The following is a 14,258-nucleotide window of genomic DNA, read 5'->3' as shown; positions in this document are numbered from 1 at the left end:
GAATTAATCTGTAAAAGCCTACAAATGATCAACGGAGACATGTTTTTTCGTCACATTTCAAATTTGCATACAAAGTGAGTAATCTGTTGTTGATAAGCCGACGAATAAAAGGTCAAGCGATTTTACAGTTTTCTATCATAATTGTGTGGCAAATCTGAGCCCACTTTTCAACAGCAACCGAAATTCATATCAATTAGTTCATTGTGACTGTCAATTGAAAGCGTTTGAGTGTTCGATAGTGAAAAAATTTGTGGGAAAAAAATCAGCTGCCAGATTTATGTGGTGATGTAAAGTGATTGACAGTAACTTTAAACAAATAATATGTACCATAGAACGATTCCAAAATAAATGAGCAGAACTTTATTTTAATCGATGGATTCGACTTTAATAAATATTTGTCGTGTATAGAAGAATTACAAGGATATGTTAAACAAACAACCCAATGGCCAATTGATGTACCAATTCATGATAGACCACCAGCAACAAAAGGCACGGCCAAGAAAATATCATATGGCGGTGGAGATGTTTCATTTGCCGGAAATCTTGGTGGAGATTTCGGTGGATATTTTGGTGATGATTTTGGTGGAGACAGGGACGAGGGAGATAACGATGTCATTCAATTTTATGATAGAACCAGTGATATTCTTCAAATAATTTAAAACAAAGATATTATTACCTGTTCCAAAATTTGCTGCATTTAAATCCGTGTACGAATTTCTTAATTCATATAAATGAATGGTTTAAAGCAATGAATTTCTAATTTGTAAAACATTGAATAAATAATTGTTAAGTCTTTAACTTGGTGCTCCAAATTTGATGATTGCATCTCAAGAAAAAGATTCAGAAATGGATTTATACTCAAGTTGGCGCCGAAGTTCAAACTCACCTTTCTGTTGAATTGTCTGAGAATTCCCTCTTTAGGTAAGTACGGTACAAAAACGGGATTATTACAAAAAAAAAACAACTTGCTATGATTTCAAACAACATTAATTTTTTTTTAATTAAAATCCGTTTTAAAATCGTTGCTTTGTTCGTTGCACATAAAAAGATTGTGATGGTTTTAAAATTTAGAATACGATAAAGTGATGTGTCGTTTCACGAAATAATATATTTCTTTTTTGATTTTAGATGGAATTGAATGTGCTATGGGACAGCATTCGGAATTGCTTTTAGAGCTCTTCGTGTTCTTCGAGTACGTATTCACCTTCTGGTAACACATCATCACAGTAATGGGCGGCTACGGTGCACAGTTCAATATCGATATCATCGGAAATTTTCTCTTGCTGCAACAACTTAAGTACATCATCTTCATGGTCTTCCAACACTTCCAAGCACTGCAATGATGGAAATATTCGAAATATTCGTTATTCACAAATTCACCATTCGAACATAAAAAACGATTGATTTTTTCCTCAAGTTGCTTGTTAAAAATAAAAAGAAACTCACAAAATGCTTCAAGCTCTTGTTCAAATCACCGTCCTGAATGAAATCAACGGAGCTCATTTCTGGATTCATGCCACCATCTGGTGTAGTCAATTTCATTATTGTCAATTTGCCATTCGATTTGTAACGTGCCTTAGCATAATCATCCAATTTATCACCTGATTGAAATGTGAACGAAATATTTTGATTTCACAGATTCTAGTTTCACTGATATTGCGATATGTGTCAATCAAATGGTGTACTTACAAATGCTTTCCATCAGATCGGTTAAATAGGTTTCTGATTTCGAAAGTTGTACGAATTTTTTACGAGCATTGCCAGCTGTATCCAGACTATAGCCACCGATTTCGACCGTTTTCTTTGGATCCACTTTACTGATGTCTGTGAGCATTTCATCTAACGTAGCTTTGCACACTGTAAACAGAATAAAGCGGGAACACCGATTAAAACTGGTTATTGACCTGTCTCAAACTGGACTGTAACACATAGTTCACTGGAATGATTTGAGCAAAATAGAACAAACCTAAACATTTCACTGCCCTGGAATCAGCGGCTTTGTGTGTTTCATCGATCATCGGTGGAACTTGGTCAAAGTCTTGAGCTGTGACCATGAAACTGGCAAATAAAACGAAGGCTAATACCGAAAAATATACCATGATTGTCTTCATTTTGTGTGTGTGTGCCGGCTGTTGAAAAAAAAATATAATTAAATTCTCAGTGAACTGCAGAGACGCGACACCAAGTACGACACGTACTTCAAATGGTTTACCATAAAACTAATTAAAAATTCAACTAAAAATAATCGCAACACTGGCACAGAATGATTTTGATTCGATCAGATGAAAGTGTAACATGTGAGCCAAAATCGTATAAGCAAACTTCTGTTTAAATTATACTGGCACCTTCATTTATTCAGGCCAATCTACTCTTTCACACAACGTTTAGTTCATTTGGTGAACAAATAAAAATTTAACACGTTTCAAATCGTTTCGGTTTTTACGATAATAAATTTACACACAGTTTTCTTTATCTCTAACAATCGAAGCACACGTCAACGTATAATAATTGTTGTCGGCCAGTCGCTGTCATACCAAATGTCAGAAGTACACGCACACCGAAGAAGAACATTTGTAATGTGTCTGTATGGGACCGGCTATTACGTCTGTGTAATGTGCTATGATGTTGTAGCGGCAGTCAATGAATTCAGCATGAGTTCAGCTGGTGCTTGTATGCGTGTGCTGGCATTTGACTGTCATTCCGACAGAGTGCGAACAGTGTATTTGGAATTGTGGATACAACAACAATAACAAAGCGAAGCTCTAACGACTTCTTAATGCCACTATACAGACTATACGCACATCGCACACACGACGTAAACAATTTGCTTGGATAGAAACGATTATGAATATGATACAATGCACAAGAGAAACATGCATGATCCAAACAAACCAATTTTGTTTGTATTTTGATGAGTAAGACGTCGATACATTCATTTGAATTTTGCGGTTTGGAATTTGCCTCGAATATTGCACATAGGCGAATATACGTATTCTTTGAATACAAACATTTTTTTCTTAGTTTTAATGAAAATTTGAATCATTTTTTTTAACGAATTCAATGTATGGAGAGAAAATTGAACGTTAGCGGCTATTTTTAAGCCCAAGAGCAAAATCAACGTATGTCAATGACAAAATAATATCTATTTTGTTCTACTTAAATCACCTTGGTCGTTGATGAAGCTTCAAATTAGTAAGCCGTTGGTAAATTTATCAAGCGTTAATCATGTATGGGAACTTAGAACTTTGCAATTTATTTCAGATCATTTTTTTTCTCTTTTGTTTTTGATCTAGTTGCCGTCGTTGATTGTTCCACGTAATTTTGTTGTTTGCTCGTTTTTTTCACTTTCTTTCTTTAAAATTCATAGTGCTGAAGATTAGAATCAAACATCAACAGATATTATATGCCATTAATAAAAATTAGATAATATAATTCATTGCTTCAATTAGTTTGTTTGATTGGGACGTGGAAAATGACCGAAGCGCATTTATTGTTCGGTTTCATATAATTTCGATTTGGGGATCGAGCATGTGAGAATTTCGGCAATCGTCATAATTTGTTTTTATTGTTGTTAGTTCAAAAAGACGAAGAAAAAAACTGAAAATGAGCGCTTGGCGTAATCAAACAGGAAATACAATTTATAAGGTTCTTTTTCTCTCTCATTCTGTATGGCTATTACACCCATTAGACGGAATTTCTTTTCTTGCCACAATTTGTTTACCTTCGTGGTCGATGTATGTAATTTGGTTGTTCAAACAAATGAAGTGTAAGCATATTTAGTGGAATTTAAATACCTATCCGAAAATCATTCCAAACATCAATTTATGTGAAGAACACTGAAAACATACAAATGCTTTGCAGCGGAAGAAAAAGTAAATTCAAGTGATTTGAATGTTTCTTTGTTTCAAAAATGCTGAAGAAAAAAAAAGTGACAATGAGAAATTTTGGGCTCGAAAAAATTGAGCCATTTGAGATTCATTGTCACTCTTTAACTTTCCCGAAATGATGAAAATGGTTTTGTAAAGATTCAAATCTCATTTCCGGCCGATGTAATAACTCATTTGGAAGAATTAGGTATTCATTTAATACGATTCTTAATATTGAGTGTTTGATGTGCATTTTTTTTAGTTCATGTGGATATTACTTCGATTTCGATTGAAATGACAATCATTTGCTGAATTAAATATTGGTTCTTTATTGAGGCATTTGTAGCGCATATACTGTACGTTTGCTATCTTCAGGTGTCATAGTACATACTTCAAACATTCTTCAATGTTTCAACGATTCTAGAGCTTATCAATCAATTAGAATATATTAAACTTTGAATGTAAGAATCGAAAACATTGAATTTGATTATAATTGCCTTCGAACTCGGGGAAACCCACATACTGTTACAGTGGACTACGTAATAAGTTTGATACGTATGTAGAACGGGTGACAATTCATGTACGATTATTTTGTGTGACGATTTCCTGTAATATCAATATCAATATAAATGTGAATTGTTTATATAGCAAATATAGATGATTATTCACCACCGTCTACCACGCCGTTAAGAAGTCATTCATTCCATAATATTTTCATTAGTTTTACAACCTTTGTGCCTAATAGACGTAAACATTGTGTTTATTTCGTATCAATGTCTTGGACGACTTTGATTTATCAGTGTGAAACAAATATATTACACGTGGCGTTAGATAAGATGGCGATGTTAGAAAGATTGCTCATCGTTCCAATGATGGCATTGCATTTACATCCATCGCTACAAGCATCCACTGAACAAATGTAGGTAAAAATGACCATTTTTGTGTAAACTGTAAACGTTACTTCGTTTTTAATTTCCTTTTTAGCCATGACAATGTGATGCTAGAAAGCCTTCAACATACAAACGACTATAGCAGGGACCATTATCGAACATCCTATGGAACTGATGATAGAAATGTTCAGAAGGTGGACCCTTTATATTGGCAGAACAAAGCCCACGACTAGGGCATTTCTCACGAAAAGAATGAATGAATTCTTATAAATTTTGAAAAATTTCTTCCGTTCGGTTCGATTCGATCAATTTTTATCAATTCGTGTAAATAAATGTTCATTTACACTGAACATGTGTTCTGGAAGTGGGTTTTGGTGGATCTCAAGGATTGTTCAGAACTGCTCCCGGTTCTGGAAGTGGATCTTCAGGATGGGCCAGGGCATTGTCAAACCGGATCTGGTCCATCTTGAGATCCACTAAAACCTACTTCCAGAACACTTTTATTCAAGCAATATCGTTATTTCAGTACATTTTCTTACAATTTCAATAAAAAAGAAGAAATAATAAACATTTTTGCACATTTGTTCAGATTGTTTGTGTGAGAAATACCCCTAGCCTACGATGGAGTTAAAAATGTTGCAACCGATTTTTGGTGGGATTTGGGAAACGATAAACTTGGATATGCTGTAACGGTAATCGTCAGAACGACAGCTGGTGTCCTGGGTGGTATTGCTGGTGGTCCGTTTGGGATGATAGCGGGAGAAGTAACACATCGGTCAATAAGTCCCGAGCCTAAGTAGGAAAACAACATTTTTTTGCCAAAATTCAATTTTATTCATCAACATAGTCCCCTTTTAGAGTGATACAATCATTCCAACGCCTTTCTAGCTTTTCGATACCAGTTTTGTAGAACGATTTGTCCTTGGCCTCAAAATAGGCTTCAGTTTCGGCAATCACCTCCTCATTCGAGCCATATCTTTTTCCCTGGAGCATTTTTTTGAGATCGGCAAAAAGCCAGTAGTCACTGGGGGCCAGATCTGGAGAATAAGCCGGGTGGGGAAGCAATTCAAAGCCCAATTCATGCAGTTTGGCCATCGTAACCATCGACTTGTGACACGGTGCATTGTCTTGGTGAAAGAGCACTTTTTTCCTTGCCATATGAGGCCTTTTTTTGGCGATTTCCTTCTTCAAACGCGTTAGCAATGCTATGTAATATTCACTATTGATGGTTCTTCCCTTTTCAAGATAGTCGATGAATATTATTCCGTGCGCATCCCAAAATACTGAGGCCATAACCTTGCCAGCTGACTTTTGTGTTTTTGGGCGCTTTGGTCGACTTCCACCGGCTTCTGTCCATTCAGCTGACTGAATTGCTTTGAATCCATTGTTTTGAAAATTACAAAAGTAGCGTCACTTAAACCACTGTAACTAGGTAAATAATAGTCCAAATGTCATGAAATTTTGACAGTAATCTTTTGAAGGTTGGTACTTTCGAAAAATCATGTGGATATTTCATTAGTGGCGCCATACGGTGGTTAGGCTCGGGACTTATTGACCGATGTGTTATTTGGTTTTAGTGTCGCAAACGTCGAACACTATACGGAACGACGATTTTTCCATAATGACTATAAAGTGAAAAAAAAAAGAACAGAGAAAAAAGGAACAAGCCAAAAAAAACGCACCAAAATTCGAAATCAAAACGTATAGACGAATCTTTTTAACGCGCAAGAACGATTCATTGACAAATCAAATTCCGTTTTCTTTTCGATGGCGGTCAACACTGTTAGATAGAATCAAAAACATGGGATTATTCGACCTTTTTTTAAATTGTGATGATAATAAATTCCATTTTCGTACGAGTGGTAGTGCAGTTTCCAATGCAATCTGGTGCAAAAACGTAATATCTGGACAAAATTGGTTGAGTGTATGAGTGTATCATTTTTGGCATTGGCTTTGTTGAAATTATTCAATGTTTATTGAGCACTTCTGCGAATGAAGGAAAAAAAATTTTCTTGAATCAATTTGTTTTGTTAAGTTCTTCTTCGTCGCTTTAGAATTTCAATATTAATGGATGATTGTCGATCACGATTTGCTATACAAACAACCAACAATCGTATACAATATTTTCATATCACATACAAAATGTAGATTCATTTTAGTTCGTTTCCGTTTTTTGGACACTGATTAAATGTGTGTAATACTGACCATAAACAACAGTTTATAACTCTTGAACTTATCAAACAATAACAATATTCAAGAAGGGACTAGAAACGTGAAGAACAGCTCAAACTACATTTATCTACATAATATCACAACAGTTGACTACATAATATGTGCGATACATAACACACGCTGGCGACTACTGCGATTACTTAGCACAGCTCTTCTCGGTGTGATATTTTTTTCACCGTTGAATACAAATGATCTCTACAAAATATGTAAACGATTATGCGCAGCTTCGCTCAGAAGTCACTTCGCTCACTTGCTCCGTAATCTTTTCATTAGTTTTACAACGTGTGTGCCAATAGACGCACATATTGTTTTCGTTTCGATTGTCTGTAAATATTTCGGTCTTATCGGTGTGGAAATAGATTGTAATAAATGTGCAATCACATAAGATGGTGGCGCTAAGGCGATTGATCGTTGTTGCAGTGGTAGCATTGCATCTACAACCAACATTGGAAGATACACCCGCTAGACAAATGTAAACGCTTTTATTTATTTTTGGAAAAATTCCAATAATTATTCACATTTTAATTCACATTGCCATTTTCGGTGTCTGATTTGTTTCGAATTTTAGCTATAACAATGTTATGCTGGCAAGTCTTCGACACACAGACGATTACAAACCATCCTTTGTATCTTACCGGCCATCGTTTAAATCATCCAATAGATCATCCTATAGATCGTCTAATAAACAGTCTTCCAGGGCCAATCATAGAAATACGCACAAGTACAGTTCACATGTGCCAAATCCGTTTTGGTAGTTTCAGATTCACAAGGGCGTCGATACAACCAAAGAAAAAGTGGCGAAAGCAACCGATTATTGGAATGCCATGGGTAGCTCGAGATGGGATTCACATATGCCATTTCCATATTATCATTTCGTTGCATGAAGTGGGCAAAGCTTTAGAAGACTATTGGCGGGGATTGGGCAATGATAAATGGAGATAATGGGAGCGAGTTCAATAAATTCATACGCAAAAAAGTGAATGAGATTATTCTTTCCATTAACGAAGCGAATGCGGGGGCAAATGAAAAACACTGACTCAGTTTTAAAATCACGTTCTCGAAACAAACAAGCACATATCACATAGACTGGCTTCAAAATATCGATTGTAAAACAAAGTTGGCTTTATCTTCTCATTTTGACGTAGTTGGTTCATCATTTTCTATCTCAATTCAACGATTTTTCGCACTTTCTCAAAACGACTGAAAAAGCATCGCACGTGTGACAATTTCAATTATGTTGATGAGAGAAGATTAAGCTAGTTTTATTTTCAAGCACTGGCATCCATTGAAGTCTGAGGATGAATGGGACATTGCCTGGTTGCGAAAATTCTGGTCACATTTTGAGTTAATCAGATCATTATCAAATGAATATTGCCCCATATTGCAAAATAGCGTGACATTTGTGTCATTAGTCAACAATAATCTTGAATCGATAACTGTGTCACAATTATATGAATTCCAAAGGAATTTCTGTTTCAAGAATTTGCGTGTCAAAAAATTTGCTTGCGCAATAAATCAATATAGTTCAACGTAAATAAATTGAATTGAAATAGTGATCATTTTGTCTGTGTGAAGTAGCGATGAGGTTTTCATTAGCTACAGTGTTTGTTCTCACATTTGTGCCATATTCATTGCAATTGCCCGCCGTTTCAACAAAACCTACGATTAAATCTGCCACCAGACTAATGACCAAACCAATAAACAAAAGCTATGAGTAAATTTGCGAGTAAACCTATTATAAAACCACTTGACTTGATAAAATGTCTTTTGCACATTCAAACTTATACCCACTTCAAATAATCTTCTTTTTCAGTGCATTCAAGCATCGAAATTTTTATGATCCATATGTGGATTCATATTTGAAAGAGTACAAACTGCCGACTAATGATCCACAATTTATTGCTGCGAACTCTGAGCTATATGATTATATAGCCAAACCACTTCCAACGAGTAGACCGATGAGCCCAGAATTTGAAGAATGCGTTCAAGCCATCGTAAAATATGGAATCGAATTATTTAATGCTCTTGTGTTCTGCATAGCAGAGAGGGAAATGCAAGGGAAAATGTCACAAGAAAAACCAGAACCGACTAAAGTACCGAAGAAACGGGATAGTCGTGGCCGTCAAGACCATCGGGAGCATCGAAAGCATCGGGAGCATCGGGAAGATCGACAACGGACCACATTAAAACAATTTCGACAGCCGATGCATAGTGTAGACAATCCTGAACGTGAAGAAATCAGTTCAATTTATGACAGGGTTTATCAGCTAACTATTGGACTCTGTTGAATACACCACGTTGAGATTATTACAAAGCTTTCATGACACCTACAATCACATCATACACTATTCAATTACATTTTTAATTGGATAACACGCCGATTACACTTCCACGCGAAGTTTTTTTTATGAATTAGTTCATTGAATACTTAACATAGGTAGATACTAAGAATTTACTCCAATTGAAAACAGTGCTATATTTCAACGAATTTTGTTTGTACATAGCCTTCATCTCAAGATCTTTGAGTGAAACATTGATGTTCAATTTTGTTTTGTTACATAAAAAATAAAACCAAAACATTGCACAGCAAACACAATTTTGTTGTTTTCTTCAGAATTGAAGCGTGTTCAGATTTGGCCAAACCTATCAGATAAGCACAAGCACAATCACAACCACCCGATAAGAGTGGTTCATTTATCGATTCATTGGTATCAGCTGATAACTTTTTCATTCAATCGAAACTGTTTGATAACACACCAACATTACAAAGTAAACACAACCAATGATTGTGTTCGTTGACAGACACAATGTATGTTCTCGAATGGAATTGACTTGAAGTTGCCTCCTTTTTATATATTTCAGACTCAAAATGAAATCGACATCAAACATTCGTTTGGCTTGATAAGCTGGCATTGGAGTTGAGCTTCGTGGAATAAAAAAAGTATTTGCTTAATCATTCCTTCTGTTTTAGCAAAAAAAAAAGCCGTTTATATTGTTGCAATTTTAGTAATTATTCATATTTTTTCTTGAAATTTTTTGAATTTAGCAAAAATAACAGAAACAAATCAGAAATAAATTTAAAAATTAATCGCGGCAAACAAAGTCAAATTAATGTGAAGAGTTTCTAATGAAGAATGGCATCCTTTAAACTATTAGTAGTTGAAATAGTTATACTATCACTTCTGCCGCCATCACTTCAAGGATATACAAAAGACGAGTTGGTACACACTAAATAAATTTCACACAATGCTATGGGATATTTTTATTCAAATAGCATAGAAATATCGCATAAAAATATCCAATATTTTTCTCGCGTTGCGTTCAACGTTTACCACGACCAATGTTCAGAGTTAAAAAATATTGGATATTTTTATGTGATATTTCTATGCCATCTGAATAAAAATATCCCATAGTTTTCTCTGATAAATTTAGTCTTTTTAAATTGTTATAATAAAACAATATTTTTCTCCAACAAACTATAGACTTGAGCAATTGTCAGCCTTATCAAATCAACTGCATGCTATGGAAGAGGGAAACGATATGATTCCATCCGACTCATCGGAAGATTCGTTCGTATAAATTCCATTATGAAGAGAAACTTTTCACTCAACATTTTCTCTCTCTCTCTCTTTCACCAATCGTTTTGTGTTAGGTCAATGACAACAGAACCAAGCGACCAGATCGAAATTCCCATATTCCGTTTCGACCTTTCCAAAGGCATAATTGACATAGGACCAACAGAATCCGGCCACAAGGTTGATTTTTTTGATAAATGCATGAGAGATGTAATGAGAGGCAAATTCGGAAATGGAAAATATCACTTTAGTGAATACATATTTTGCAAAGGATGGTTCGGTAAAAAATTCTCAGATGAAGTTGAATTGGAAACGGTTGCACACGAATCGATTGAAATAAACGCCCTAGATTCTGACGAACAAATTAAAATAGGCGATCCAGAAAGAGTGGATAGCAACGAAGAACTTATGAAAAAATTCAGAAATCATGACTTGAACATGCAAGTTAGTCGTGAAAAAGATCAAACCAATCAAGAAAAGGGTGTTGATTATCAAGAACAAGATTACGATTTCAAATGATGATTATGAAGAAAGAGATGTCGATTAGTTTCACGCGAAAAATTAAAAAATTATTAATAATAAGCAAGGTTTGACAAAACAAAGACATTGTAACAAACGATTACAATTGTATGAATTCAATAAATGTTTGAAATTGGCTCGAAGCTATCGTTCTCATTTGTATAAAATAAGGTCAAACATTCGCTGATAGTTGAGGTCATGTATTCTGTTCACTTTCTTATCATCCTTTTGAATTAAATATAGCTACAAATATTGATGGACGACAACAATCGTCTCATTTGTTGATTGTTGCTTCCGTTCTGAAGAAGTGCGCTAGCAAACCTCTCATTAATTTGTGTTGAATTGTTAATTTTCAAAACAAAAATCGAAAAATTTCAATAAATGCGAAAAATCGAATGAAAATATCTAATTTTAAATACAAAAACAATTGAATTAAAATGAAGTTGGTAAAGTTTTTTGTAATCGGAACGCTGGTGTTGTTATATGTGCAGTTGTCACTTCAAGCTGCTACTGGACAACGGTTTGTTTAATTCATTTCTATTTCTTTCCAAACTCTCTTTGCACGAACAATTGAAACAATTTTGAAACACTCTTTTTAGAGACCCAAACATACAAGAATTACATGGTACTGATGGCCACTAGCAAATGGATGAAAATCCCACAGATACGATTATAAACCGAAAGAAAAGACAACAACAAATGAGCACCTATGAAATATTTAATGATTGCATAATTAATGTATGGAAAACTGGCGTTGAGTCCAACGATTACTTATTCTGCAAATTCGCGTCCGGCATCGTATTTCCAGATGTGGCCGAATTAGAGCCGTTGGGCTCGGTTGCATCACAAACCGAAAAAATCATTAGGTTCGAGAAGGATGATACTGATATTGAATCTGTCACAACGTTTTCGGATTATCTTCTTAGTAAGGAAAAGAAAGCGAAAGAACAATTGAAAACCCGAAAAAATCCAAATGAAGACGATGATTCACGATGCAAATAGGTCTAGAGACGTTTTTTATTTTTCAAATAAATAAACTTTTGAATAAAACAAAATAAGTGATAATATTGTAACATTGAATAGAATAGCGAAATTCCGTTTGCATTGAGAAATGATTATTTGATTGACATGAAGCTATCAACTGTTCATTGAATAAACTGTGGCGCAAAATCAAAACAAAGGTTAATCTTTCATTGATAAAGTGTCGAGCTGAATTGTGTTCACCAGCTTCTTATCACTGCTTTCCATTCGCCATTCCGAGAAACAACGACTTGTACTCACAATACTTTCAACTTGTGCGGAGTGAAGTGTAAACGTGAACTAATTTCTACGACGGAGAAAATATTTTTATTCTATAAAAGTTGAATATTTGTTCAAAATAAGAAGAATAAATTGAAGAGAAAAGAAAATGACATCGATGAACATTATCGTGGTCGGATTATTCGTACAGTTATTCCTGCAGCCCGTGCTTTTACTCACAATCCCAAAAGCATTGGATGAAAATAAGTTAGTAACCACTGTTTCACTTTTCTTGAATAATTTTACTGTCGAACATATAACAACAGTGACATTTTTCACTAAATTGTTTCCCATAGAATTCCCACCGTGGAGGATGAGTGGAGGGAGTGGAGGGAGTGGAGGGAGTCGAATACATTGATAAACAAGGAAGTCTTAGAGCAAAAACTAATAACGGATTTACGTGAAGAAATTTTCCAGCGCTGCATGGATGACAAAGGTGGATATAACACATATGAAAATTACGTCAAGTGCAAACCCTATGAGAAAAGGGAAACGCAGAAGATGTTGGAATCAAAAGCGATTGGATCCACAACTCCGAGTAGCGATGAAATAATCAAAGTTGAAAGCGCTGAAGCACATGCAAGTGAATATGAGGAGGAAGAAAACGACCCAGATTTTCCGGTTGAATTTGTTGATGAGGAGAAGCATTTGAATAGACGAGTTGGATTCTGGACGAAATTGTGGCATCGAATCATCGATGGGCCGGAATTGGATCCATACCCGCTCTTTTAAAAAGAATTTTTTTTCACGTAGATTTGAAACCGATAAGATGTTTTTCTGTTTCCGCGAATTTCTTTTTAATCATTCCCAAATAAACCAAAATATATTCATTATTCAGCAAATGATTTCAGTGTTTTACTTCCAGTTCACTCAACTTTAACATAAATCGAGTCGATTAGAACTGTAAATATATCACTTTGAAATATATTCCAAGAAATTTGAGCTACTTCAATTTTAAAAAAAGAGTTCTTTTGATCTTTAACGTTGAAGCAATGCGAGCTCACATTGAACGGAATTCAAATCATTTGATTCTCAATCAATTTATCCATGGAATGAATAGTATGTGTGTAGTTGGGCTTCATTCGACTAGCGGTTGTTTGTCCGCCTCTCGATCGATGCGATTCTTTTTGATATGCGAAAACAAACAGTACCAATGCCACTTGCTAATTTGCCCATTTGAAGAGATCAACAAACGTGCTATTGAACACTCACACATAGTTCCCATAGAAATTGTATTCGCTTCGTCCAGGCGGTGATCCAATTAACGGTTTCCATTTGGATTGATTGAGATGGTTCATGTGTTCTTTTTTATCGTAGTAATTCGATCAGAAACAGTTCGGTATGCGTTCTCCATTTACCTCGATTATCGTTTCATTCATTGCGATTGGAAACACACCGAAAAAAACAAAGTTCACCAGCACAAAGCGACTCAATGTCTATTTCGTTTTCGTTGTTCTTTTTTTTTGGTATTGTCGGCACAAACATGTATTTCAACTGGCGATATATTTTATTTCGTACGAAATACTGTCCACATTTGTGGTTGTAATTCGATCATCTTTAAATAATTCAATATTTTTGTTTAAAAACAAAATGCAGCAATGAAATGACAGTCAACTGAAAACTATGCAACGACCAGCGACTCACACTCGCACTCCCAATGATGAATTCACATCATGCGCTTGATTAATTTTCCAAGAGTTGCTCGATTGTTTTAGAATACGTTTTTTTTTAACGTTTATATCGATTGGCAAGTTGCCCATTCAATGCAATGAAACACAATCGCCTCGTTTCGTATATTCTCAGCTTCATTCAGGTTTTCTTGAATAAGACGAAAAAAAATGCCCCTCGAAAACAACAGTTTGCAAAATGATCAAAGA

At 35.1% G+C, this 14,258-nt stretch overlaps 1 protein-coding gene and 2 long non-coding RNA genes across 4 annotated transcripts; all 3 read left to right on the top strand.

The window, feature by feature from the left end:
• Nucleotides 1–6: 6 nt before the first annotated feature.
• LOC129569511 (uncharacterized) lies at nucleotides 7–5,512 on the top strand. Its single transcript, XR_008688045.1, has 3 exons — nucleotides 7–921; nucleotides 1,129–4,785; nucleotides 4,851–5,512. It is a non-coding gene; the product is annotated as an uncharacterized LOC129569511 (long non-coding RNA).
• An 831-nt stretch (nucleotides 5,513–6,343) lies between these two features.
• On the top strand, nucleotides 6,344–11,241 carry LOC129569509 (uncharacterized). Of its 2 annotated transcripts, XR_008688043.1 has the most exons (5): nucleotides 6,344–7,460; nucleotides 7,557–9,929; nucleotides 10,035–10,205; nucleotides 10,471–10,557; nucleotides 10,641–11,241. XR_008688043.1 is itself a non-coding variant. In XM_055448362.1 (4 exons), exons 2-4 carry the CDS (start codon nucleotides 10,123–10,125, stop codon nucleotides 11,080–11,082), a joined length of 612 nt encoding a protein of 203 aa, XP_055304337.1. In that variant the 5' UTR covers nucleotides 7,472–9,929; nucleotides 10,035–10,122; the 3' UTR covers nucleotides 11,083–11,238. The 2 variants fall into 2 exon arrangements, 1 of the variants encoding a protein (XP_055304337.1); XM_055448362.1 differs by lacking the exon at nucleotides 6,344–7,460 and having other exon boundaries at nucleotides 7,472–9,929; nucleotides 10,641–11,238.
• Nucleotides 11,242–11,349: 108 nt separating this feature from the next.
• On the top strand, nucleotides 11,350–13,223 carry LOC129569510 (uncharacterized). Its single transcript, XR_008688044.1, has 3 exons — nucleotides 11,350–11,602; nucleotides 11,682–12,588; nucleotides 12,678–13,223. It is a non-coding gene; the product is annotated as an uncharacterized LOC129569510 (long non-coding RNA).
• The last annotated feature ends 1,035 nt before the right edge of the window (nucleotides 13,224–14,258 follow it).

This window comes from Sitodiplosis mosellana, unplaced genomic scaffold (assembly GCF_009176505.1).
Source record: "Sitodiplosis mosellana isolate CC-2019 unplaced genomic scaffold, AAFC_SMos_1.0 Smas_scaffold_38, whole genome shotgun sequence".
NCBI classification, from domain to species: Eukaryota; Metazoa; Arthropoda; class Insecta; order Diptera; family Cecidomyiidae; genus Sitodiplosis; species Sitodiplosis mosellana.
This window is presented reverse-complemented; position numbering and strand designations above follow the sequence as displayed.